We start from the raw sequence: 27,892 nt of genomic DNA, 5'->3' as shown, positions 1-27,892 counted from the left end.
GAAAGCAACATACCCAGTCCTCCAGAATTCAACCAGCCCAGTCCTCCAGAGTTCAACATCCCAAGCCCCCCTACCTTCTAGTGATGCTCCAAAATTAAACTGTTTACAGGAAAGTGGAATTATTCCTCCTCACTTGGCAACATCTTTCCACCTGCAGCTTCACAGTGGTGTGTAAGTCAGGGCAGCCTCAGAGAACTATTTTCCATTTTAAGGTGGAAAACTCAAAGAGTCATGGATCAGAAAGCAATTAAGGGCAGACTGAACCAGGAATCCTGAGCGACTTTCAATCATTTACGCCTGCTTGGCTCAGGAGGATCTTAGGGCTACCATGATACCTTCCCACATCAGATAACCAAAGGCGAAAATCCGTGCTGGGTGAACAAGGTTCTTTTCCTTCCTCGGTATCTCCAGGTGGTTTGAAAAAACTTCAGCCTGAAAATAAAAACTCTTTCGTCATTCCCAGCGGGCTCTAGCAGCCAGGGGTATTGGGACTTCAATCCCAGCCACTGTGTGAAGCTAACCAGAATTATAATGGCTGGCTCACATAGCATATCTACCAATACTCTTCCATTTACAATCACAGTTGAGCCCAACGTCTCTGTTGCTAAGCGAGACAGTCACTAATTGAGTTTAGCCCCACTTTGCCTTTCTTGCCATGATTGTTACGTGAATCACTGCAGTTGTTGATAAAAGGTAATGGTAAAGGTTCCCCCGCACATGCGTGCTAGTCGTTTCCAACTCTAGGGGCCGGTGCTCATCTCCGTTTCAAAGCTGAAGAGCCAGCGTTTGTCCGAGGACGTCTCCGTGGTCATGTGGCTGGCATGACTAGACGCCAAAGGCGCACGGAACGCTGTTACCTTCCCACCGTAGTGGTCCCTATTTTTCTACTTGCATTTTTACGTGCTTTCGAACTGCTAGGTTGGCAGAAGATGAGACGAGTAACAGGCGCTCACTCTGCTACGCAGCACTCGGGATTCGACCCGCCAAACTGCCAACCTTCTGATCGAAAAGCTCAGCATCCTAAACCACTGAGCCACCGCATCCCTAGTTGTTGATAACACAGTTGTAAAATGAATCCGGCTTCCCCGTTGACTTTGTCAGAAGATCGCAAAAGTTGATCACATGACACCAGTACACAGCCGTCATAAATTTGAGTCAGTTGCCAAGCTTCTGAATTTTGATCACGTGACCATGGGGGGATGCTGCAGTGAATCTGTGGAAAATGGTAATACGTCACTTTTTTCAATGCCCTTGTAACTTTTAATGGTCCCTGAATGAACTTTTGTAAGTTGAGGACTACCTGTATAGCATACGAGTAAACCACATGCAGGTAATCCTCATCTTATAACCGTAGATGGAACCTGTCCGTTATGATCATTTAAGTCCTGAGAGTCATAAAGCAAGACTCATTTTATGACAAGACCCATTTTATGACCTTTTTAAATGGCAGTTGGCAGTTTCATTCAGAGCAACCTTCAGCCACGTTACAGCCCTAAGCAACCTATGAATTTAGCTGTGGAGATTTATAAATAATATCTTATAGTTTACCATATTGTATGAACCCAATCGACTTATTATTCAACAAACACAATCACTCTAAGTGTATTTGGGGCCAGCAATGGGAGCACTTCTGCAATGCTCTTTATCCTCAGGAAAAAGCTTTTGCAAAACGGGAAAACAAACAAACAGAAATAGCAATTTAAAAAAAATTGCCAGAACTTGTCAGGCTGTGTGCATGTGACATCCTGAAGCATGTTTTGTTTTGATTAGACCTTTCACACTGGTGTTCTTAAATCAAGATGTAGGTAGCCCTCACCTTACGACGGTAATGGAGGCTGTTACCGTCTTAGTAAAACAGGCTGGTCATATGACCCACTTGAGATTCCAACCTTTTTTTTGCGGCAGTTGCTAAGCAGCCATGGCCATTAAGTGAAGCAATGGTTTGCTACAAGCATGGTTTGGCTGAAAAGCAGAAGTGCCAGTTATTGGCAAAGGCCATTGTAAAATGCAGCCAGGAGATGCGCCAAACGACCGTAAAAATGCAACCCAACCCTCCCAGTGCCTGAAGTTTGGTCACATGACTGCAGGGGATGATGGGTGACGACCATCAGAACTTCAAATTCTGGTTGTAAGTGAAGGACTACCTGTTGATTTCCACCCCCCTCCTTTTGGAAGGAGGCTGTGCTTCTACTTTGCTTGCACAGAGAGGACGACTTTAAATCCTCGTCACTTAGGCAGACACACAACCTTGGCTTAAGCGGCCTCCTTCCCTGCTTCAAACCCTAGTTTTGTAAGGCACACAAAGGGGAAAGATTCGTTCACTGCTTGTCAAACACACAGCATGCTTAGTTGGGCTGTTCTCTAGATCAGGGATCCCCAACCGTGGCAATTTTTAAGACTTGTGGACTTCAACTCCCGGAATTCTGGGAGTTGGAAGTCCACAAGTCTTAAAGTCGCCAAGGCTGAGGACCCCTGCTCTAGATGTCCTGGACTCCCGACTGCCATCCAGGGAAGCCTTGTGAGGGGAAGGGCCAATCGCAGTGGTCGGAACATAATACTGCAGGCTAACTCTGCCGACTGCCAGCAGTTCGATCCTGACTGGCTCAAGGTTGACTCGGGCCTTCCAAGGTCAGTAAAATGAGAAGCCCAATTGTTGGGGGGCGGGGGGGGGGGCAACAAGCTGACTCTGTAAACTGCTTAAGAGAGGGATGTAAAGCACTTGTGAAGTGGTACGTGAGCCTTAAGTGCTATTGATAATGAAGCAGCCCAACGCTCCCTTGTCGGCCCTTTTCCATACAAAGCAAACCTCGAAGGGGCCAAAGCCTTTGGGTGCCATAGAAGAATTTCCATTTATTTCATTTCATTAATAGCATTTTTTTTTCTGAAGCATACCAGAATCGGTTAGGAACCTGGGCGGGGGAAATGGGAGGCATGGGGACTGAGCCAAGGGGGAGGGACACACACGGCTAAATCACTCCCCACCCCCAACAAATGACACAATGATTCAAATATACTGATATTGGGGAGGGGGGAGGAAAAAAATCAACCCCAGCATGATGGGGTGGGGGGGCACCAGGGAGGCATAGGAAACACATTCCAAGAATTTATTTGGAGGAGGAAAAAAAGGGAAGAAAAGAAAGGCCGAACAGATTGTCCTGGGTGCTAACGAGTGCCCCTCCCCAGCATCAAAGAGGAATTTAGAAAAGCAGCAACACGTACACATACGCACACACTCACAAACACACACAGCCATGAGTCCCTTTCTCCACAAGCTGCTGCTGCTGCTGCTGTAAAAGGGGTAAAAGTGACCACCCAACATCTCCTGTGCCTCCCTCCGTTTCCACCAACCAACCCCCACCCCCCCAGTCTGAAGAACATCCGGGGCTGTTTTGGTTGAAGAGCAGCTCTCTCGGTCTGGTTGCCCCTCTGAGGAACGGCCCTTTCCTGCTGGGCCACACGGTGTGTCCAGCCCCCAAAGACGCTGCCACGCAGGCCGTTGTCTGGAAGGCCACTGGGCCAGATGCGGGAAGAGCAAGGCCGGGTGGGCTTCTCAACTCTGCTTGGCATCCCGAGTCCCACTGTTTTCAGTAAATTCCTTGGTCTCCTCGGTGGAGTTGGCCGTGGCCCGCAGACCAGGACAGAGAATTTCAGATCCTGCTGTTTCAAAATCCAACAGGGGATTCCATTCTTTCAGGGCTTGCGAGACACGGGCCAAGAAAGCCTTCCAAGTCCAGGCGTGGTCCGGCATGGGAAGTTTTGCCTTGAAAGCCTTTCTAGCATCTTAGAATGCTCGGCCTTCAGCTGTTCCCAGATTCCTCCCCCCCCCCCGCTTCACAGTAGGTTGCATTGAGTGTTTCAAGGCCCTCCCCACCGTTGATCCACTCAATGCGTTGGCTGGCAAGGTCCTGCATTTCTTGCAAAAGGATATTCTTTTGGGGTCCAACGTTTGCAGAAAGTGGGTGCACAAGGGGCAGGGGTCTAGGAGCATGACTCAGCTCTGGCATTAAGTTAGTGGCATTAAGAACAGAGAGAGGTGTCAATTGTTCCTGTCACCCTCACCTCACCCCTACTTCCTCAGGAGGAAAAAATAATAATCCCAAAATACCCCCAGAAAACCTGGTCCCAGCTAAGGGGTTGTGGGAAGAGGAGGAGGCTGAAGAAGATGCAACAAACATTCAGAAGGGAAGGAAGGGGAGTATCTAGTGGGGGGGGGGGAATCATTGATTTCAAAGGTTGTGTCTTCATTTCCCCAAAGCATTTCATCGGGAACATCCCAGAGGTAGGGAGTTAGCAATTTCCCTTTCTTCTCTCTTTCCACAAAGGAGGAGATTGATGGACCAAAAAAAAAGGAATATAAATATTCCGAATCCACCATTACCTCCCAAATCTGGATAGGTACTCAAAAACAAAAAAAAAGTGTGAAAGGGCTCAAAGATTATTTTAGGGAACAGCCCTCTTCCCCCAGTTCTGCTTCAGTGAATAGATTCCTCCCCCCCCCACCCCGGTTGAACTAGTCGCTGGGTGTGGCCACCTAGACTTTGGTACTAGAAAAGGTTCTTTCCAGCTCCCAGCAGATCAAGGCCTGGGGAGAAAGAGGAAACCAATTTGCAGAAAGATTCTCCTGATCTCCCAAAATGGGGGTGGAGGGCCCGCAAAGACTTGGGTCCCTCCCTTTCCTTCCACCTCCCTCCCATCCCGATTCAGCTGCCCCTGCTCGGTGGCTGCCGTCGGAGGGGCCCCATTGCCAATGGGGAACACAGGGCGAAAGGGGATGTATGGGTGGTCAACACCGGGCCAAAGGTCCCCCAGTTATAGCAAAAAGGGGTTGGTGCTGCCCAGGGTGGAGGCCGAAGTGCTGCTGGGAACAACGCCGGCAGGGGGCAGGCTCTGAGGGGGCAGCCCCATGGCAGGGAGGCCCAGAGGGGGAACAGCCCCCAGGGGCTGCACCGCCACCATGGGGGAAACGGAGGCTAAGGGCATCCCGGGAGCCATGGGGGACACGGAGACCATTGGAGCTGTGGCAGGAAACGCTGGTGGTGCTGGCTGTGATAACGGAAGTACTGGGCTGACACGGAGCTGATTGAGTGACAGCGGGGTGACTGCCGCTGCCTGGAATGGATTGGTGGCCGAGGCAGATGGGGCGGGAGATGAACCTGCAGCAGGCAACAAGACAGAAAAGAAAAAAGATCAGTACAGAGAAGCCCAGAGGGCCTCCTTCTGGCCTAAAAACCCCCAGAGGTCTGGCTATTTGGGAGTTGCTTAGCCCGGGAAGAATTCCGAGAGGTCGAGGCCACATGTCTTCCAAGTTGCCAAGGCTGAGGAACACTGTTCTGATGCACCCTATCTAGAGTCTAGAAATATATTTCTCCACCCTGGCAGCTTGAAGAGGCGTGGACTTCAACTCCCAGAATTCCTCAGCCAGGGGAATTCTGGGAGCTGAAGGCCACACATTGTTGCCAAGTTTGAGAAACATTGCTCTAGTCTAGAACAAGGGTAGGCAACCTTGGCTCTTTTATGACTCGTGGACTTCAACTCCCAGAATTCCTGAGCCAGCATGGCTCAGCTTGGAAACCTCTCCCTTTCCCCTCACCAATTCCAGCTGGCTCAGGAATTCTGGGAGTTTATTAATTAATTAATTAATTAGATTTATATACCGCCCTTCTCCCGTAGGACTCAGGGCGGTTCACAAGGTTTTTTTAAAAAACAATACAACAAATTACAAAACTTAAAATCAATTAAAAAGATTATATTGACCTTGAAATAAAACCCCAATTAAAATACAATTAAAATCCCAATTAATATTCTCAGTCCAGGCCAGAAAGCTCAAAGAGCCAGGTCTTCAGATCCCGGCGGAATAAGCGAAGGTCAGGGGCAGTCCTAAGCTCTACAGGCAGCTGGTTCCAAAGGGCCGGCGCACCCACAGAGAAGGCCCTCCCCCTGGGTATTGTCCGCCGGCAATCTTTTACCGCCGGCACCCTGAGAAGACCCTCCCTGTGGGAGCGCAGAGGACGAAGGGAGCTTGATGCCGGCAGCAGGTGTTCCCTCAGATATCCCGGACCCAAGCCATTTAGGGCTTTATAGGTCATCACCAGCACCTTGAATCTCACCCGGAGGGCAACCGGAAGCCAATGCAGCTCGTGGAGCAGAGGTGTTACATGGGAGTATCGGGAAACCCCCATCACAACCCGCACGGCTGCATTCTGCACCAGCTGAAGCCTCCGGGTGGTCCCCAAGGGCAGCCCCATGTAGAGAGCGTTGCAGTAGTCCAATCGGGAGGTCACGAGTTGAAGTCCACGAGTCATAAAAGAGCCAAGGTTGCCTACCCCTGCTCTAGAAGATTCTACAGTACCTGTCAGTCTGGTCCTGCTTCAGGCCAGCAAACTCTCTTCTACGAATAAACCTTCACACAGCTTTCCTCAAACAGGCACCCATCCAGATAAAGAAAGCTCTACCTTTTTAGTCTTACAGCCTTTATTTCCTACCCTTCCTTTAGAACACGGATGTCAAACTCGCCACGTCACGTGACGTGTCACGGCGCGTGGCGACTTTTTTCGCATGGCCGGAGCTGGGGTGGGCGTGGCCTCCGCATGATGCAACCGGCCCACAGACCGGCAGTTTGACACCCCTGCTTTCGATGACACGCATGGAGTCATTCATTTCATTCACAATCACAGCAACCCTTTGAGGTAGGCTGGATTGATTGTGACTGACTCAGTTATCCAGTAAGTCCTAAAGTGAAGTGGGAACTTGAATCTTGGTCTCCACAGTCAAAACCTGAACCACTACTCTGAAATATTTTTGGCAATCACATCCCATAATTCCCACACCAGCTGAGAACAATGGGGGTGTGCTAGTTAACATTTTGTCAGGCAGTCAAATTGGGAGAAAGCTACTTCAAAAACCAATTTAAATTTTATTTATTTGTATCCCGCCTTTATTATTTTTAAAAATAACTGAAGGTGGCAAACACACCTTCCTCCTATTTCCCCCACAACAACATCCCTGTGAGGTGGGTTGGGCTGAGAGACCATGACTGGCCCAAAGTCATGCAGCCAGCTTTCATATCTCAGGCAGGATTAGAACTCACAGTCTCCTGGTGATCGGCCCAAATGACCCACCTGGTTTTCATTGCTAAGGCGGGACTATAACTCAAAGTCTCCTAGTGATTGGCCCCAAGTTACCCATGGATAAGGTGGAACTTGAACTCACAGCCTCTTGTTTTCTAGCCTGGTGCCATAACCACTAGACCAAACTGGCTAGTCTGATTTCAGTGTTGCTTATGCAAGTAGTCCTCGACTTACAACAGTTTGTTTGTGACCGTTCAAAGTTACAACGCTGCTGAAAAAGTGACTTATGACCATTTTTCACACTTATGACCATTGCAGCATCCCCATGATCATGTGATTTACATTCAAATGCTTGGCAACTGGTTCATATTTATGACCGCTGCAGTGATCCCCGGGTCATGTGATCCCCTTTTGCGACAAGCAAAGTCAATGGGGAAGCCAGATTCACTTAACAAGCGCGTTCCTAATTTAACAACTGCAGCGATTCACTTCACAAGCAAAGTTGCAAAACGGGACAAAACTCAACAAATTTCTCACTTAGCAACATAAAATTCTGGGCTCAGTTGTGGTCGTAAGTCGAGGACTACCTGTAATTAATTCAAACATGGATGATTCCTTTTTATTTCTATCTTGGCGACATCGGTGGAATGGGACCCATTTCCTACACCTCAAACCAAGTTTGGTTCTTCTTGAGCACAGCAATGAGCAGGAGCCCCTTTATTTGCTCCCCCTGACACCCCAAGACACACAAACCCTTACCAGGGGGGAGGAAGGGGTTGGAAGCCTTGGTGCTGCTGGGTGGAGCAGCAGGTTTGCTAACCAGCGAGTCCAGATCCACGAGGGCTGCGTTGGGACCCAGGAATGACTCGGGAGTTTTACGCATCGGCTTGCAGGTCTCTGGCAGTGACCCAGCCACGGCAGCCATATCAAAGGCATTGGGGCTGTCCTTGCCACTACCCGCCTGAGAGAGAGGGACCTCCCCTGCTAAGAGGGACAGTTCACCTGTGGAACAAGAAATAAGAGGGGGGGAGGGGGGGAGGGAGGGAGAGGGAGGGTGGGAGAGGAAGAGAGAGGGAGGGAGGGAGGGAGAGAGAGGGAGGGAGAGGGAAGAAGAGGGAGGGAGGGAGAGAGAGGGAGGGAGAGAGAGGGAGGAAGAGGGAGGGAGAGAGGAAGAGGGAGGGAGAGAGAGGGAGAGAGGAAGAGGGAGGGAGGGAGAGAGAGGAAGAGGGAGGGAGAGAGGGAGGAAGAGAGGAAGAGGGAGGGAGAGAGAGGGAGGAAGAGGGAGGGAGGGAGAGAGAGAGGAAGAGGGAGGGAGGGAGAGGAAGAGGGAGGGAGAGAGAGAGAGGAAGAGGGAGGGAGAGAGGAAGAGGGAGGGAGAGAGAGGAAGGGAGGGAAGGAGAGAGGAAGAGAGAGGAAGAGGGAGGGTGGGAGAGGAAGAGAGAGGGAGGGAGGGAGGGAAGGAGAGGGAGAGGAAAAGGGAGGGAGGGAGAGGGAGGGAGAGGGAAGAAGAGGGAGGGAGGGAGAGAGAGGGAGGGAGGGAGAGAGAGAGGGAGGAAGAGGGAGGGAGAGAAGAAGAGGGAGGGAGAGAGAGAGGCAGAGAGAGGGAGAGAGGAAGAGGGAGGGAGGGAGAGAGAGGAAGAGGGAGGGAGAGCGAGGGAGGGAGGGAGAGAGGAAGAGGGAGGGAGGGAGAGGAAGAGGGAGGGAGAGAGAGGGAGGAAGAGGGAGGGAGGGAGAGAGGAAGAGGGAGGGAGGGAGGGAGGGAGAGAGGAAGAGGGAGGGAGAGAGAGGAAGGTAGGGAGGGAGAGAGGAAGAGAGAGGAAGAGGGAGGGAGGGAAGGAGGGAGAGGAGGGAGGGAGGGAGGAAGAGGGAGGAGAGAGAGGGAAGAAGAGGGAGGGAGAGAGAGGAGGAGGGAGGGAGGGAGGGAGAAGAAGAGGGAGGGAGAGAGAGGGAGAGAGTAAATATCCAGATGTACAGAGAATATGGACGGAAAACTCAGGCCCCATTACAGACAGGGCAACTGGCTGGCCATACAAGGAATTGTGCTTAGTTTATGACTTCCCACAATCATTTTGCCCCCATTCCCCAAACCACAGAGAACCCTCCCTTCCCCAGATTTTAGTTTTTTTGTTAATTAAAGCATTAAATTATTTCCCCATCCCTTTTCAAACTGTGTGCAAAGAACAGGTAGTTTGGAAAGCCAATGTCCAAACGAGGTTAGAGGAGATAGGGAAGGGAGAGAATCAAAGGGAGGAGCATGCAAATTCTCTCCCAGGCCAGGGGAACGAGAGGTCATCTAGTCTGCAAACCAGCGGCCTGGATGGGTTAGAGGGAAGGGGAGGTTAGCGTGGTGTTTCTCAAACATGGCAAAGGTGAAGAGGCGTGGACTTCAATGCTCAAGAAGTCCTCAGCCAGCATGGCTAGCTGGGGACTTCTGGGAGTTGCAAGTCCACGCCTCTTCAAGCTGCCAAAGTTGGAAAAAAACACACCGGGATGCAGCGTTAGGAACCATGCCTAGGAAAGGGAGGGAGGGAGGGAGGGGGAAGGAGGGGGGAAAGCAAGGCTGACCTGTGCTGCTTCCAGATTTGGGCAGTGCTGGGCGCAGGCTGTCAAAATCAGAGAATTCATCCCTGTCCCCGTCATCAAACTGCTCAAAGCCTCTGGCAGCTGGGAGAGGAACAGGGCACAAAAGGAAGGATGGGGCAGAAGGATTAGCTGGCAGCAAGAAGAGGCCCTCCACCCCAACTCTGAACTAGGAGTCCTTCCCCTTCAGCTGACCCAGTGAGAAAGACCTTCATTATTCCCTTTAATGTGCTGATAATTCTTCACTACACCTGGGATGTCTGTTTCCATCCCATCTCCGACTCTGAGCCCGGTGACTGTTTTAAGAATCCAGTTTCAGACACATTGATAATAATAAGAAGTTGGAAGGGACCTTGGAGGTCATCTAGTCCAACCCCCTGCTCAGGCAGGAAACCCTATACCATTTCAGGCAAATGGCTGTCCAGTCTCTTCTTAAAAACTTCCAATGCTGGATCATTCACGGCTTCTGGAGGCAGGTTGTTCCACTGGTTAATTATTCTAACTGTCAGGAAATTTCTCCTTAGTTCTAGGTTGCTTCTCTCCTTGACTAGTTTCCATCCGTTGCTTCTTGTCCTGCTTTCAGGTGCTTTGGAGAATAGCTTGACTCCCTCTTCTTTGTGGCAGCCCCTGAGATATTGGAACACTGCTATCATGTCACCCCTCACCCTTCTCTTCGTTAAACTACACATACCCAATTCCAGCAACCGTTCCCTATATGTTTTAGCCTCCAGTCCCCCAATCATCTTTGTTGCTGTTCTCTGTACTTTTTCTAGAGTCTCAACATCTTATTAGCAGGAAAATCTCTCGGGAACCAACCGCTGGAAACTGCTCCCTAAATCCACCCTCACTAACCTTCTCCCGGCCCCACACACTCACAGGTTCCATCATAATTTAATTCCCATCCTGCACCAATACCCAGCAGGAACATGAATGATGGGAATTGCAGTCCAACATACCACAGGAAGCAATGGGGAAAAAAAAAACCATTCTTGGTGAAGGACTTTGGGCTGCTGGCCAGGGTGGCGATGAAGACGGTGGCATCTCCCCCTTCCCCCCAGTTGTATTTGACTCTTAATCATCATTTTCGGAAATTTGAAAAGAGAGCGAGAGGACGAGGACCCTACTCCGAATTTCATCCTTACCTGCCATGCCGTTGGTGCTCGGCTTGGAAGGGGAACCCCCCCAGGGATCTGAAAAAGTGGGCGCTGGAGCCCAAGGATCGGGAGCGGGCTTTCCTTGGGAGGTGGGAGCCGTGCCGGAGGACCATGGGTCTGTGGGCGGTGCTGTTGTGGGCCCCACAGAAGTCCCACCTGGGAAGGAAACACGAAGCGTGTCAGAGATGGAATACGAGGACAGCCTGTCCAGCAACGGTGGCATGTTTAGATCCGGCGGCACAAGGAAAACACGGCAGGGTTTTGAGGAGCAGGCTGGCCCAAATAATGCTCGGCCACAGGACGTTTTTAAGAAGAGATTGAACAGAAGGGTACAAGGTCTTCTGCTGGGGGTGGGGGCTGGACTAGAAAACTCCCAAAGTCTCTTCTAACTGCTTGTCTGCATTCCGTGTGGCAATCAGGAAGCGAGTTTTCCACTGGTGAAGGACCATCAAAACTGTGTAGAGGTTTAACTCGAGCGAAGGAAATGGCCTTCCCTGTTAGATAATTTACGCATCCACCTCAACCTCCTAACTGGAAGGGGCTCGCTAAGATCCCAAAAGAACACAGGAAAGAAAAAGCAGTAACTGGAAATAAGCCAACCTGGCTTCCAAAAAGGTGAGTGATTCCCCTTGAAACTTTTGGGAGTTTTTGGAAGGTGGGAACAAGCATGTGGACAAGACACCTAGTAGATATTGTGTACTTGGATTTTCAAAAAGCCCTCGCCAAGGGGTCTTGAAGCAGGAATCTTCAAACTTGGCCACTTGAAGACTTGTGGACTTCAACTCCCGGAATTCCTCAGCCAGCCATGCTGGCTGAGGAATTCTGGGAGCTGAAGTCCACAAGTCTTCAAGCTGACAGGTTTGGAGACCCCTGATCTTGAGCAAAGTCAGCTGCCATGGGTTAAAAGTGTAGATATACTCAGGGACTGGGAACTGATTAAAAAAAATGAAATGAGTGACAAAAATAAATGGGCAATTCTCAATTGTGCAAAGCATCTACCCTCCAGCCACAGGTGCTGTGACCAATACTTTTTATTTGATATTTCAATGACCTGGAACAAGGGCTAAGCACTGAAGTGATTCTGTTTGCTGATGACAGCAAACCGTGAGAGTTTTCAAAGAATGCCCATTTTGGAGCTAAATAGGCTTTCAAACAGCAAATGCAGTTAAATGTAATTAAATTAAAGGGGCATGTGTTGGCACAAAATATATATGTTAAAAGAGATCTGAACTGGCAGTGACAGACCAGGAAAAGGGATCTTGGGGTTAACAGAGGACAGCTTGATTTAAAAAAACAAAAAAAAAACATTAATCCAGCATGACCTTGCTCCAAAAAAGGAAAATTTCATTTGTGGAATTATTAGGAAAAACTAGAAGTGCCAATTTAATACAGGTAGTTCTCCCAACTATAATTGAGCCTGGAATTATGGTCGTAAGTTGTTCTGGTTGTAAATTGAGGTATCATGTAACTGGACCTGATTTTTTGACATTTTCTGTGGCAGACATGAAGCAAACGTGGCAGTCATCAAGAGAACCGGTTTTCTCCCATGGGTTTTGTGTTGGTTTTTTTTTGCCAGAAACCAGAAGTAAATGCTGGAAATTGGCAACAATATGTTGTAAAATGTGGTCATGTTACCATGGGATGCTGCAAATGGCCATAAGGATGAGCTAGTTGCCAAGTGCCCAAAGTGCAATCATGGGACAAGGGTGGTAAAGTGATCTAGAGCAGGGGTAGGCAACCTCGGCTCTTTTATGACTCTTGGACTTCAACTCCCAGAATTCCTGAGCCAGCATAGCTGGCTCAGGAATTCTGGGAGTTGAAGTCCAAGAGTCATAAAAGAGCCGAGGTTGCCTACCCCGGGTCTAGAGGGTACGCAAGCGTCACAACTTAACAAATGGGAGGTAAGTAGCTCTGGGTCATTAAACAACTAGTTGTAAGCTGAGGACTATCTGTAATGCCTTTTCCCAAATCTATGGTGAGACCACACAGTCCATAGCGGTGGTTGCTCACCTTAAAAAGGGCATTTCGGTTCCAAAAAAGGACAAACGTCCATTGTCTGCTGAGAGCCCTTCGTCAGGAAAGCTAAGAGTAGAACTGGGCCTTTGGTTAAAGAGGGTCTGCTCTGCACGCCAAGGCTCTCTCTTCCAATGGATAAAGAGGCTGTGTGAGGCTTTTAGGACAAGCCACAGAGAACCTCTTCATTAAAAAGCAGAGGCAGAGAGACCACCACGGTTGTAGAGGCCAGGAGGAATTCTGGCCGACTATGTCCTTCATCCCGGGACTGAGGGCAGCATAAAAGAAAGCCTCATCTAGCCTGGTGCTGACCTGACCTGGTTGAAACATTTTTTTCCCCCCTGAAAAGGAACAGGCAGGCTTTCTGAACCTGCAAAGAGTCAATTCACACAAAGGTTAATTTGTGGGAAGCTGCACACTGGGAAGGGATAAAGCAAGCAGGAGCGGGTGACAGAACCAAAAGGGGATGGGAACACCCTGGTTCTGTTGTTGTTGTTGTTAGTTGCGAAGTCGTGTCCGACCCATCGCGACCCTATGGACAATGTTCCTCCAGGCCTTCCTGTTCTCTACCATCTTCTGGAGTCCATCTAAGCTCACGCCTACTGCTTCAGTGACTCCATCCAGCCACCTCATTCTCTGTCGTCCCCTTCTTCTCTTGCCCTCAACCTTTCCCAGCATTAGGCTCTTCTCCAGTGAGTCCTTCCTTCTCATTAGGTGGCCAAAGTATTTGAGTTTCAACTTCAGGATCTGGTCTTTCTAAAGAGCAGTCAGGGTTGATCTCTTCTAGGACTGACCGGTTTGAATGCCTTGCAGTCCAAGGAACTCGCAGGAGTCTTCTCCAGCACCATAGTTCAAAGGCCTCAATTCTTTGGCGCTCAGCCTTTTTTATGGTCCAACTTTCACTGCCATACATTGCAACTGGGAAGACCATAGCCTTGACTATACGCACTTTTGTTGACAGGGTGATGTCTCTGCTTTTTAGTGTGCTGTCTAGATTTGCCATGGCTTTCCTCCCCAGGAACAAGCGTCCTTTAATTTCTTGGCTACAGTCCCCATCTGCAGTGATCTTGGAGCCCAGGAAAATAAAATCTGTCACTACCTCCATTTCTTCCCCATCTATTTGCCACCCTGGTTCTATTACCCCCATTTTCTTTTTTATCACGGCTCCAACTGTGGCAACCTTAGGACCTGTGGACTTCAACTCCCAGAGTTCCCGAGCCAGCCAGGAATTCTGGGAGTTGAAGTCCACAGGTCCTAAAGTTGCCATAGTTGTCCACCCTTGCTCTGCACTCTTTTCTCTACACTCCCCCAAGCAGCTCGCAGCAGAGGAGGCAGCTACTGTAAACAGCCTCGTCCACGGGTCTTATGAAATGCAGCGGGATCCCCACCTTGGCCACCCTCCTCCTCTTAAAAGATCTCCTCAGAAGAGGAACCGCACACAGGTGCATAATTAAAAACTCCAGGTGATCAGAGATGAAGAACGTTTCAAACAAAGAGCTGGTCCTTACCTTCGGCCTTCCAGGGATCAGCGCTGGCAGCCGGGGGGGGCCCCCAGGGGTCCGAGGGGGGTGCAGGAGGAGGCGCTGCGGAAGTTCCCCATGGATCTCCTGTAGGGGCCGCTCCAGCAGCAGGGGGTCCCCAGGGGTCCGTGCGGGCGGCAGGCACCACTGTGGCAGAGCCACCCCAAGGGTCAGCAGGAGCAGGCTGAGCACCCCACGGGTCAGCAGGTGGCGGAGCAGTAAAGACATCAGCAAGGTCCATCAAGGATGACTGGGTGATGGAGAAGGCAACAGAGATTGTGGGTGGGAAAGAGAAAAATTATAGCGCCCCTTCACTGTGCGATTTAACATCCAGTGGTGCCTAGAGCGTCCTGCTGGAATGTAGCGTTAGGAATGTGGACTAGGACTAGGAAGACGAGGCACGGATTCACACCCAGCCCTAAATGTAAACTTACATGCTGATGCTCTTATTTAAACTGTGAATGGTTTTGTCCGCTGTGTTTCGATGATTGCTGATTTTAGTGTTTTTTAATGCTCTAATGCAGTGGTGGCGAACCTATGCCACGGGTGCCAGAGGCGGCACTCAGAGCCCTCTCTGTGGGCACCCATGCCATGCCCCGGAGGTGGCAACTGTCCCTCTTCAACCAGCCGCCTGCTAATTCGCCAAGGTCCTACGGGGCTGAATGCATCCCGGCACGGCTGGTTTCCCTCCCCCCATCCCCTCCCTCCTGGCCTCGCATGCTCTCCTTTTCCCGGGCACGACCCATTGCATCGCCTCCTCCGTTGTTGGCCGACCATCCATCTCGGAGGCGGCTTCTTTGAACTGCTGGCGACGGGCTGTGGAGCCCCAGAGTGCGCCTGTCGAGGGGCCAGCAGGCTGTGGCTACTGATGGACACCGTTGGCCCCCATGCGCTCGCTGGCCTCTGTGTGCGGGGGCCGATGGTGTCAGGCAGCAGCTGCCCCAGTCCTTGCCTTGCCCCCATGGCAATGGCACCCCCACCCTGCCTCGCCTCACCCCACAAGATGAGTCTCCTGCCTACCGCCCCACCTGCCAGAGACCTCCTGGAGCTCCCCCAACCCTGCCCACTCCCCACAGGTGTCCCTCCCCACGAGCAACATTGAGGTGACCACACCTACCTTGGCCGCACCCACCCCATCTGCCATGACCACCACAGCCACACCAACCCAGTGGGCCACGCCCACCTGGCACCCAGCGATAAATAAGTGGGTTTTGGGTTCCAGTTTGGGCACTCGGTTCTGTAAAAATTCGCCACCACTGCTCTAATGTCTTCATGCTCTGAGCTGCCCAGAGTCGTTGGATAAGAGATAAGCGGCAAATAAATTTCATCAGCAAATAAATTTATATTCGTGTTGGTGTTTGTATAGATACTGCATTTTATGAGTGCTATATATCAGTGATTGCATGACCTCTACAGACGCTATACGCCCCCCCCCCCCAAATAAATAAATAAATATTTTTAAAAATCTTGCTCTTAGAAGTGGGCAGAATTGGTTTACTTGAACATTTATTATGAACCAGAGCCAATTGCAACAGCTTGGCACCCTGTCCTCAGTAACTGAATTCAAAGGCTTCGTTACACTAAAGGTCTACTTCTGGCTTTCTTTTTCTTTTATTTTGGGAAGTGTCATTTAAATTGTAAAAGTCCTTTCAACTCCGACAGTATTACAGGAAAAAGGGGAGACAGAGCACCCACGAGGATGACCTGCAAACCAGTCAGAAATCAAGGGAGAGATTTTGATTTATATTCACCTTTGGTTTAGTTGACAACACAGTATTTGTGGAAAGACAAAACTAAAGCGTCCATGCGTAAAGTTCTTTGGAAGGAGATATAAAATGGCATTCGTTGAGTTGAGTGCACCCCGGGGCAGAAAGGTGGGATCTTTCACAATGTTGCTAAGAGGTGTTTTGCTAGAGTCAAGCATAGGTCTTGTAGGACAAGGGGTCTTCAAACTTGGCCCTTTTATGATTTGTGGACTTCAACTCCCAGAATTCCTCAGCCAGGCACGCTGGCTGAGCAATTCTGGGAGTTGAAGTCCACAAGTCATAAAAGGGCCAAGTCTGAAGACCCCTGTTGTAGGAGATGACCAGGCTGAACCCGGGGGAGGAGCCAAGTGTATCATCAGTTTGGAATCACTCCACTCCCACAAGAAATCGAAGTCCAGACCCCCTTGAATTCCATTGACTGTTATCAGGCGCCAATTTGCTTTGACCGTCAGTAGGTCAGATTCTTGTGTATGGGTAGCATGTACTAGCAGTCCTCGACGTAAGACCATAACGGAGGCCAAAATTCCGATTGTTAAGTGAGACATTGGCTAAGTGAGTTTTGTGCCATTTTACGACCTTTCTTGCCACGGTTCTTAAGTGAATCACTGCAGCTGTTAAGTGCATCTGGCCTCCCCATTGACTTTGCCTGTCAGAGAGTAGCAAAAGACGATCTCGTGACCTGGGGACATTGCAAATATGAGTCGTCTGAATTTTGATCCCGTGGGCCAGGGGGATGCTGCAGAGGTCATAAGTGTGCAAAAGGGTCACTTTTTCCAGTGACTTCAAATGGTCACTAAGTGAAGGGTTGTAAGTTGAGGACTACTAGTAAATAAACCTGAAGTACTTAAAACTCCGGTTCCTAGTTGCTTGTGCCTGACAGGCCTTCTACTTGAGCATTCTCTTTTTTTTTTTCAGAAGGGACCGGCCAGATGCCCCTCGGAGTTGACTCCACGGGGCGCAAAGGGAAATACTTGCTGCCCCGCGATGCCCTCCTCCCACCCACATCACCCTTTTGCGCGGGAGATCCTCTTTAACTATCATGGCAGGCAGCCGCCCGCCTGTCTCTCCCATCTCACCTCCTCCTTGGCAGGGACCGTCTCCTTCTTGCTCTCTTCAATGGCCATCTGGAGGCGTAGGTCGTCCCCGCGCCGGATCCGCTCTTCCTGCAAGAGGGTTGTGAAAAGGACAGAGGCATGAACAGAGGCAGTAGAAAATGAGAAGTAGTTACTCACCTTTGGCACAGAGAGAGCAAGAGCCAGAATACAGACGGAGCAGCAGCTTGGCCAGGGACCAGATCAGGTTTGAAGCATCTGCTACTGTTGTTTCTGTACTGCGTAAAAAGTTATCTTCAGAAAAAAAACATCCAAGAGAGAGAGAGAGAGAGAGAGAGAAGTGAGCGAGACCCTATCCCAGGGGTAGGCAACCTCGGCTCTTTTATGACTCGTGGACTTCAACTCCCAGAATTCCTGAGTCAGCTATGCTGACTCAGGAATTCTGGGAGTTGAAGTCCACGAGTCATAAAAGAGCCGAGGTTGCCTACCCCTGCCCTATCCTAACCTTCCAACTAGCTGCTGCCAAATAATGGGAATCCTGAATTTTGACTGTTTTGGTCAGCGGTTCATGAAAGTGGAGTCCAAGCGGAAGCATCTTCTAGTCACTGCGACTCCCCCAGGCTCAAAACTTACATGACCTTCAAGGTGCCCAGCAATCTCAGCGTTAACTTCTCGTTCCTGGATTTTTACTGGCTGAATTTCTGGTACTTGCATCTTTTCATCTACTGGGTGAATCCAGTAAAATCCAGAGATAGCACAGATTTTTTTTTTAAAAAAAAGTCTTCTTTTTCTTGCCTTTCCACCTCACCTTCAGCTAAGGTGAGAAGAAGAAATCCGAAAAGACATCCCACTCTTTGTTCCAAATTGTGGCCTTCCTTTCCAACCGAGGGTCTGATCCCTCTTTCTCATCAGCAACTCATAAGTACATTTTCCTCCGGGATATTGTCTCCAAGCTTCTGGAGACATTCATGGAATACCTTAGTAGGCCTGAGGTTAAAAGTCATAGCCCAGTCAAGCTTAGGATACCTGGATTGACCGGTTTTATTAACCAGCTTCTCACCGGGAGAAACTTGGAAACTGGCCAACTGAAGAATGGACAATTAACCAGGGAGTGGATAATTCAGGAAGGCTAAAGTTGAAAACGGAGAGATTGTAGCCATCGCCCTGCTTTGGATGGGGGCTTGGAGAGACCGAGAATGCCACGTTAGTTAGAAAAGTGTGAGGGGGGGGGTCAAGACTAGCTCCGAGAAAGTGGTTTAGTTGATTATTTCAGGAAGAACTGAGTGGGTTGTCATGACAGCAGTCTAACCTTGTCGTGCTCCTCTTTGCTCAAGCTAAGGGCTAGCTGAAGCTGTAGGTCTTCGTCGGCCACTGCAGGGGGCTGGGAGGGAAGAAACACAACATAAGAGGCATGGAATGGAGTTTGACACATGGAGAGGTAGGAGGAGAAGACAGACAGACGGAGGGTATCTCCAATTCTCAAAGCCATTTCCACACTGGGTTGCAAAAGCCCAATCGAAGGAACTAGCCCAGGGGTCTGCAGCCTTGACCACTTTAAGACTCATGGACCTCAGCTCCCAGAATTCCTCAGTCAGCTACGCTGAAGTCCACAAGTCTTAAAAGTTGTCAAGGTTGCAGACCCCTGAACTAGCCCATCACCTCCCAGATTTTGAACTGCCCAATAATATTCAGTTTCCGAGAAAATATTTGTACCTCTCAATTGAACTGTGGGGTCCTGGATGCTCTCCAAGCTTGGTTGTTTTCTTGCAGGTGTTTTATTGCCCAGTTAGATAATATTATCAGTGCAAAACCCCATTATCTAGCCTTGATAATGTTACCTAGCTGGGTAATGAAATGTCTGCAAGAAAACTACCAAGTTCGTATCCAGTACTCCCATTTCCCTCAAAACTGGCCAAACCAGTTAGTTCTAGGTATACTTGCGAAGTCTGACTTTCTCTTCCTGGCTACAATTAAGCAGTTCTCACAAAAAAATTCAAAAGCGCTCCAAGCCCTAAGTAGCGTTCTAGTAAGCAAAAACTGCATCGTGATATATGTCGAGAAATATGTCCGCACAGGTCCAAGAATCAGCAAGGTAGCCTCACTTTCCCACCCTTTTAATAATCACTTTAGGTGGGGGGGTCACCCTTCCCAATCAGGTGTGTGATGGACGTCCGCTTCCATGAATGGTGGGAACTGAAGTCCAAGCCCTCTTAGAGCGCCACCAGGCAGAGAAGGCTGAAACTGGGTAGTCAAATGAACAAAATAGGGCATAAAGAAACCAGGCTGCTATGGTACTCATTTATCAGCTCTCCCTCCCTACACTCTTCCAGCACAGTGGAGTGAGGGCCCCAGCCTGACGGTACCTGGAAAGTGGATGCCTTCTCTGTGGGAGAAGAAAGACATATTTTTACGCTAATGTCCACGTCTGTGAAGCATCAGCCTGGCAGAAACTGGATGTAGGCAAGTGAGCTGTCAATAGAGAGTCGGAGAGAAGATGTTGGATGTGCAGCAGGTGTAGAATATTCTGTCTATCCCAGGGGTAGGCAACCTCGGCTCTTTTATGACTGGTGGACTTCAACTCCCAGAATTCCTGAGCCAGCCATGCTGAGGAGAAAGGGAGAGGTTTCCAAGCTGAGCCATGCTAGCTCAGGAATTCTGGGAGTTGAAGTCCACGAGTCATAAAAGAGCCGAGGTTGCCTACCCCTGGTCTATCCTGTATAAAAGCCAGGCTCTGGAGAAGGGAAAAAGCAACTTCCGCTAACGCTACGGAGAAACATCTCTTTCTACCTCAGCTTTCCAACTTCCGGATCGAATCATCTCAAGCCCTCCCCAAAAAAGTAATTACTTTTCTCCCCCTCCCCCATTAAAAAAAAGTAATTACTTTTTCATACTTGAACGTAACAGGGGTGTCAAGAAGAAGAAAAACAGTCCATACCACGTCTAGACTTTTTTTTTGGGGGGGGGGGGAAGGAATCCTGTTACCTAGACATCTTTCCTTAATACAAACAGAATAAAAATAAAATAAAATCTAGCGCGGTGGCGCAGATCTTAGTTGATATCTCTGTTAAGGTAATTTATTTGCTTCCCGTTTTAGAACAACAGGGTGGAGGAGGAGGAGGAAATGCGGCATGGAGGGGTGGTCAAGGGGAGGGGAAAGAAGGTGCCAAGAATAAACGAGGAGCTGAAAATAAAAGAAGTGGGATGGGGTTATTGTGGGGGGAGGGGAGGGAAGACAGGGGATCAAATCCGTCTGGAAGGAGCCAAAGGAACAGGAAGGAGCTGACAAGAGAGCACTCTTAAAGTCTTAAAGGTGATTTTTTTTTTCTTCAAAAGGCAACTGGACCGTATTTTTGTTCCTCTCCCCTTGGGGAAAAAGAAGAAGAAAAAGTTTCACTTCTCATCCAAGACGCTTCATCAGTTCAGGGGAAAAAAACAACAATCCAGTTGCCTTTTGAAGAAAGAAAAAAAAAAACCACCAAAGCACCTTTTGAGACAATTATGACTTGGAAGATGGAGAATCACTGGGAAGGAGTTTGACGCCTGGAGAGTCACGTTGGAAGTGTAGGAGCAGCCGCTCAGCTCAGTGATGGAAACGAACAGTGGTTGGATAGCAGCCAGATCTAAGGAGAATTAATTATCCCGAAAAAGAGTTTGGGGCTTCGCTTCACTTAGGCAGAGTGAGTGAGCACATCTTTTTTTTTTTTTCCAAGAGCGGTCCATTCGGTGGAGGAAGCAGGCTTCTTAGGAGAGTGAGGGGACATGAAAACTACAACAGAGGAAAGGTAAATAAAAGAGCATCGTTAAGGGTGCAAGCCAGGGGTGTCCAACCTTGGCAATTTTAAGACTTGTGGACTTCAACTCCCAGAATCCCCCAGCCAAGTACGGGAATCGGCGCAACTGATCCACAACGTGAAGCTGTACAATGCGTTCCCTAGCCATGGCTGCCTTCTTGAGTTGGAGCCAAAAGTCCAGGGGGGGGGGGAACTCCCAAACTGTCCACGGGATCTGTCTTGGGCAGTGCAATCCCATCCGGAACAAGAGATGGAAAGTCCCCAGAACAAGGAGATCCTAAAACCCAAAAAAGTCACTTGGGTCTTACTAGGGTTGAGCCAAAGCCTCTTGCTCTCCATCAAGTCTCCCACAGCCTCCCGACATCAACAGGACCTCCACAGCATCACTCAGAAGGACCAGGGTAGAGATATATAGCTGGGCATCATCTGTACACTGACGATATGCCTCATTCCCAAATAAAGGGATGACCTCACCCAGTGGCTTCATGCAGATAGTAAACGGGAGAGGAGAAAGCATTGAACCCCATGCAGTGGGAGCCATAGACTGGGCCTCTCCACCCCTATCCTTGTAAACTGGAACCAGCCCTGGAGGAAGAAGGAAAGTCAGATCACCACCGTATTGCCCACCCCACCGCTCGAAGCTGGTTTTACTTCCAATGGCACTGGACGATTTGTGGACAGCAGTTCAACCTTTAGGTCAGGGGTAGGCAACCTCGGCTCTTTTATGACTCATGGACTTCAACTCCCAGAATTATGCTGGCTCAGGAATTCTGGGAGTTGAAGTCCATGAGTCATAAAAGAGCCGAGGTTGCCTACCCCTGCTTTAGGTTGACCAGATGCATCACAAAATACTTAAATTAAAGCTTGGCTGTGCTCAAAAGAATCCCTGTCAAAAATTCAGCTTCCTGGCCCTCTTAAGGGCTCCCCAATCAAGGTATCTTAAAACAGGGATCAGCCCCATTCCACAACTCTCTGTCTCCTGCAGGCATAATTGTTAAACCAGATCCATGACTCTCAACAGCCTCAAGTGTCCCTCAGTCTGTTCTGCACATTTCACTAAGCTATAACATGAGAGCTACAGTCCAACACATCTGGAAGACATCAGATGAGGGAAAGCTGCCCTAATAAAGCAGCCTCTTTTTTTTTTTATTTCTTCCTCAAATCTGATTCCCTCTGGCCTTTGCGATCTACCCGCAACTAACAGCCCGAGGCCACTTGATCATCAATGTTCCGAGATGATGAACTTTTAAACCAAAGCATCTGTCAGAAGCCGAGTTGAAAAAGGCTCCCTAAAGGTTTATGATTTTCCCCCCTCTTTTTGATTGATTAGTGACACAACACATTCTACTGCTGCTTTTATTTGGACCCACGTCTGTTCGCACCATTCTTTTCGGTCCCGTTATCATTTAATCAGGCACTGGGCACTTACCCACAAACCCTCTTTTAGCCCCTTCAGCATCAGGTGGTGGCAGCTTCAACTCAAATCGTTTGATCTGAAGGCAATTTCAGATCAATTTTGCAAATGAATCTGACTTGAAAATTTCAACGCCTAAATCAGGGGTAGGAAACCTCGGCTCTTTTATGACTCATGGACTTCAATTCCCAGAATTCCTGAGCCAGCCAAGCTGGCTCAGGAATTCTGGGAGTTGAAGTCCATGAGTCATAAAGAGCTGAGGTTGCCTACCCCTGGCCTAAATCAATCTGATTATTTCAGCCGAATCGAGGCTAATTAAAGTAGCCTTTTTTAAAAATAAAATAAAATAAAATAAAATAAAATAAAATAAAATAAAATAAAATAAAATAAAATAAAATAAAATAATAAAATAAAATAAAATAAAATAAAATAATAAAATAAAATAAAATAAAATAAAATAAAATAAAATAAAATAAAATAAAATAAAATAAAATAAAATAAAACAAAATAAAATAAAATAAAATAAAATAAAATTCATTTACCAGCAACCTTTTTAAAACTTTTACACTATTAAACCCAGGGACTTTCTCACTAGCATCTTTTTAAGCTGGGCCGGGAGCCTATTTGAATTATAAAAAAAAAACAACTGGACAACAAATGCACAGCAAAACTGAAAGTCATTAATAATTAGTAATTGCTGATAAAACAGCAGCACAACACAGTTGGAAACCACGTTGAAGAACGGGCAACTTTTTTTCAAATTACGGCAGCAAGGAGTGAAAGTTACTGCCCAGTCCCCAACGCTACGGCCATTCCAGTCCCCCTCCGGTTATGTGATCAAAATTCAGGGGCTTCGCAGCCCACCCGTCCCCATCTCTGCCCTTTTGGCCATCCTGCCCTCCACCAGCTCTTGCCACTCTGGGTTTTGTTGGCCTTGGGCTCCATTTGCCCTGCCAGCCTGCATTCCTCTCACCTTGCCAGCTCTGCTGCTCCCAGCTGGCCTTCCCCATCTTCTTCTACCCACTGTTGACAAGGCGCGCCTGGCCTGGCCCTTCACGATGCAGCTGCTGGCCGCACTCGGCTGTCTTCCAAAGGCCGGCAATGCAGCCTTGTCCAAATCTCAGCTGGGTTTCTTACCAGGTGGTGGACTGCAGGGTGGCCAACATGGCAAGACAGGCCGGAGGTGGGCAGGTGGGGGGAGGCAAAGAGGCGGCAGTCCCTTCGGTTACTGAGGCTCGGGGCTAGGCGAGGCCAAGCCAGGAATGCCTTGGATTGGGGTGAATCCTTGCCTAACAACCATTAGGGATTCTATGAACAACTGTTCAGATTCTCACTGCTGAACAATGAGGTCACACAATGTTGCACTTTAGGACTGTTGGCTTAAGTGACAGAAGTTTAGATCCCAATTACTGTTGTAACAGTAATTGCCACTGAGCAACCATCCAAAGGAGGTGAGTCATTGGGGTTTACCATTCATAAAACGTTTTTGTCATCAAAGATGGTGTGTGTGTGTGTGTGTGTGTGTGTGTGTGTGCAGAGAAACACTGGGGGGGGGAAGAGCTTTGAAAACGATCCCAGGTGCCTAAGCACAGTGGTCCCCAATCTTTCCAGCTTCGGAGACTTGGGGAGGGGGAGAGAGGAAATGGTTCCGGGAGAGCAGCAGGCGCATGCGAGGACAGCCCCATTTGCTCGCGCGAAGCTCCATTCGTGCCAGCGGCAGGCCCTTTGCACAAATGGAGCTGCACGCGGGCACCCACCTGCCGCTTGTGGGGCCCGGTTCTGAACTGGCCGTGGTCCAGTACCGGGCTGCATGTGGGAGATGGAGACTCCTGCCTAAACAGAGAGGTTAGGAAAGGCAATCCTTCAGGTACCAGACCTTAAGAGGCTATGAAGTCTTTGCAGAGCCTGAGGCAGCCCAACTGCCTTGCACAAGGGGAGCTCTCTTAGAGCAGACCTGTCAAACTCACAACGTCAGGCAACGTTATCGGAGCTTTTTCGCCATTGCCGGCAATGGGGTGGGCGTGGCTTCCCGATGACACATCCGGCCCGCGGGCCGGCAGTTTGACGCCCCTGTCTTAGAGCCTCTGATGCCACTCAGGTGGGATTACAATTGCAATTAGAAAAGTACAAACTGGGATCAGGCGATGCTTTGGGATTAGATCTAATGCGAAGTGCATGACATCACTCCCAAGTGTGGAGGGGGAAAAAAAAAAAGAAACAAAATTTGAAAGCCTGCACTCTTTATTTCTGATTCTCCTCATGGCCTACAGCACGGATGTCAAAACTTGATCACACCCCGTGACGTATCGCGATGGTTTTGGCCTTTGCGGAGCAGGGGTAGGTGTGGCCTGGGCGTGATGCATCCGGCCTGCGGGCCGCCAGTTTGACACGCCTGACCTACAAGCATTATGTTCCTCAACCTCAGCAACTTGTAAATGTGTGTGGACTTCAACTCCCAGAATCCCCCAGCCAACAATCTGGCTGTGGGATTCTGGGAATGGAAACCCAGACATCTTCACGTTTGATGAAGTTGAGGATATTGGTTTAGAATAACCTACGCAAGTCTACAGTTGCAGCAACCTGCTAGTCGTTGAGGTGGGGAGAGGAAACTTCTGGAGATGTTTTCTATTTTCCTACAAAGAAATAGGAGAATGGTCCCAAATCAAAACAGTATTCCTGATCTAATAAAAGTTTCACCTTCTTCTACGTGACAGTTCTTAAGCTTCAACAGATTCAAAGGAGAACCTGCACAACAAATAACAGCCCCTCCGTTGAAATATAATTTTATATCCCATCAGACAATGATCATTTGCCCGTTCTTTGCCCCACCTCCACTCATCCAAAGAGCCTCCAGTGATGGATTTACCTTGGCGCTTACCTGCTCCGCTTCTTCTTTACTCATGGCCAGCGCCAACTGTAGCTGCAGTTCTTCTTCCCCACTGCTCTGGGGCCATGCTTGCTCTGCTTCCACTGGGGCATTTGCCAAAGACGACGAAGCAGAAGAAGCTAAAAAAGGGGAACAGGAGACAGGAGACCGTTGACCCAGAACGCAGATCTTTTCCGTCTCAGGTGACGGACCAAAGCAATCCGTAAGTGTGATGTTGCAGGTAGGCAGAAAGGAGATGACAATCGACATTTCTCCTGAACAACTGCAAATAATACACAGCCTCTCGCACCCACCCTCATTTGTGGTTGCCTTTATGACAGAACCTGATCTCAATTTTATGGCAAATCTGTGCACACTGCGGTAACTCTCACGCTGTACCGCATTCGTGTTTACAACTTGCCCCGTCACGCTTCTCCTACGGTTGCAGAACCTCAGGTGCAGGTTAGCAAGATGATCCAACACTTAAAAAATCACCTAAAATTGACAAACACTAATCGAAACAAGTGAAGGAGTAAAAAGTAATTACAGCAATGGTTAAAAGCCTGACCACACTTCAAGACTAAGCAAATCCCAGTATGTGTGCTACAGCGTGTCTCCATTTCATAAATTCTGAATTCCATCTGGATCCAGTCAAAACAAAACCCTGCATTTCCAAGCTTGAAGCTTCCTGTCCCGAGAGAACACTGGACAGACTTAAAGACTCTGCTTCACATTTTTGTTCAGCCATCAAGCTTCCTACGAAGAGTCATATTTTCTGGATTATCTATCTCGGGCTTTCTGGAATGACAAAGTAAGGGCAAAGCGTTTTTCCCCCCGCTTAGTTTAGCCACTATAAAAGGAAACCATAAAGACATTAAACTAAATGGACAGTCCAGACTAAAATAATCTTACAGACAAAAAAAATAATAATAATCAAACAAGGCAAGGATCCTAGACAAGTAATGATACATCAACCGCAGTCTTGGGACCAAAGCCAGGTTTTCTGGAGCTTTCTGGAACCCCAGGAGAGAGGGCGCCATCCTTATCTCTGGCGGGATGCTGTTCCAGAGGGGGAGAAGGCACACTTCCTTGGTGTCACAAGATGACAATATTTAATGGAAGGAGCGCGCCCACTCTGCCAGAATGCATTTTGTGGGCAGAAACGATTGGAAAAATGAATGAATGAACCTTTACTATCAAAGTATAACATGTGTACAGTGAGATTGACTGAGCCTCCCTTCGTGCCCCCCCCACACACACACAACTCACAGTGGCAGTCACTCAAGATATTCAGGTGCTGTAAGATTACAGGGCTTTTATAGGTAATACCCAGTACCTTGAATTGTACTAAACATGTTTCCCCAAAAAATAAGACTGGGTTTTATGTTAATTTTTGCTCCAAAAGATGCATTAGGGCTTATTTTCCGGTTAGCGCTTGTGTTGTTAGTTGCAAAGTCGTGTCCGACCCATCGCGATCCCATGGACAACGTTCCTCCGGGCCTTCCTGTCCTCTACCATCTTCTGGAGTCCATTTAAGCTCACACCTACTGCTTCAGTGACTCCATCCAGCCACCTCGTTCTCTGTCGTCCCCTTCTTCTCTTGCCCTCAACCTTTCCCAGCATTAGGCTCTTCTCCAGTGAGTCCTTCCTTCTCATTAGGTGACCAAAGTATTTGACTTTCAACTTCAAGATCTGGCCTTCTAAAGAGCAGTCAGGGTTGATCTCCTCTAGGACTGACTGGTTTGATCGCCTTGCAGTCCAAGGGACCCGCAGGAGTCTTCTCCAGCACCATTGTTCAAAGGCCTTAATTCTTTGGCACTCAGCCTTTCTTATGGTCCAACTTTCACTGCCATACATTGCAACTGGGAAGACCATAGCCTTGAGTATACGCACTTTTGTTGACAGGGTGATGTCTCTGCTTTTTAGTGTGCTGTCTAGATTTGCCATGGCTTTCCTCCCCAGGAGCAAGCGTCTTTTAATTTCTTGGCTGCAGTCCCCGTCTGTGGTGATCTTGGAGCCCAGGAAAATAAAATCTGTCACTATCTTCATTTCTTCCCCCTCTATTTGCCAGGAATTGAGAGGGCCAGATGCCATGATCTTGGTTTTCTTAATCTTGGTTTTCTTGGTTAGAGCTTATGTTCAGGGAAATACGACACTAAATACGTCCGTCTGGCTGACGATCTTAACTGGGGGTTATTTTGGGGGTGGAGCTTATATTACGTGTGTCCTGAGAAATCATGCTAGGCCCTAGGGCTTATTTTCCGGTTGGGTCTTATTTTGGGGGAAACACGGTAGAAACCAACTGGCAGCCAATGCAGTTCACATAGGAGGGGTAACAAATGGGGCACACAGAAAGGCCCCTATTGCTGTTTCTGCTGCTGGATTTTGAATCAGGTGTAGCTTCCAGAGAGTCTTCAAGGGCAGCCCCATGTACAGGCAGTCCTCATCTTATGACTGTTCAGAGTTACAACGGTCATGAAACAGGTGATTTACGGCCCATAAAACACCTCTGACCATCATAAATGGTTAGTCCGGCACCTCCCTCTGCGGTCACATGACCACACGTCGGGCAGGTCGGCTTTACAATTCGTTGCAGCATTCCACAATCATACGACTATAGTTTGCAATGAATTTTTGCCAGTTTTGGCAAACAATACCAATTCATATGA

The 27,892-nt window shown here is 48.8% G+C and overlaps 1 protein-coding gene across 4 annotated transcripts in view; it reads right to left on the bottom strand.

Moving 5' to 3' along the window:
- Positions 1 to 2,830: 2,830 nt before the first annotated feature.
- Positions 2,831 to 27,892, bottom strand: part of LOC308677984 (epsin-1-like) — a 45,253-nt gene continuing 20,191 nt past the window's right edge. Inside the window, exons 4-11 of one of the 4 annotated variants that reach the window (XM_081344746.1) lie at positions 25,224 to 25,363; positions 18,462 to 18,533; positions 17,177 to 17,263; positions 14,323 to 14,584; positions 10,790 to 10,957; positions 9,633 to 9,731; positions 7,827 to 8,069; positions 2,831 to 5,153 (exon numbers count right to left, since the gene is read on the bottom strand). In XM_081344746.1, coding sequence (XP_081200872.1) covers positions 4,810 to 5,153; positions 7,827 to 8,069; positions 9,633 to 9,731; positions 10,790 to 10,957; positions 14,323 to 14,584; positions 17,177 to 17,263; positions 18,462 to 18,533; positions 25,224 to 25,363 — 1,415 coding nt within the window. In that variant the 3' untranslated portion in view covers positions 2,831 to 4,809. The remainder of the gene's footprint in view (positions 5,154 to 7,826; positions 8,070 to 9,632; positions 9,732 to 10,789; positions 10,958 to 14,322; positions 14,585 to 17,176; positions 17,264 to 18,461; positions 18,534 to 25,223; positions 25,364 to 27,892) is intronic. The other 3 variants (XM_081344747.1, XM_081344748.1, XM_081344749.1) reach the window with 3 other exon arrangements.

Source organism: Vipera berus (assembly GCF_964194415.1).
Source record: "Vipera berus genome assembly, chromosome: Z".
NCBI lineage: Eukaryota > Metazoa > Chordata > Lepidosauria > Squamata > Viperidae > Vipera > Vipera berus.
The sequence above is the reverse complement of the archived record's forward strand: the minus strand, read 5'-3'. Positions and strand labels throughout refer to the sequence as shown.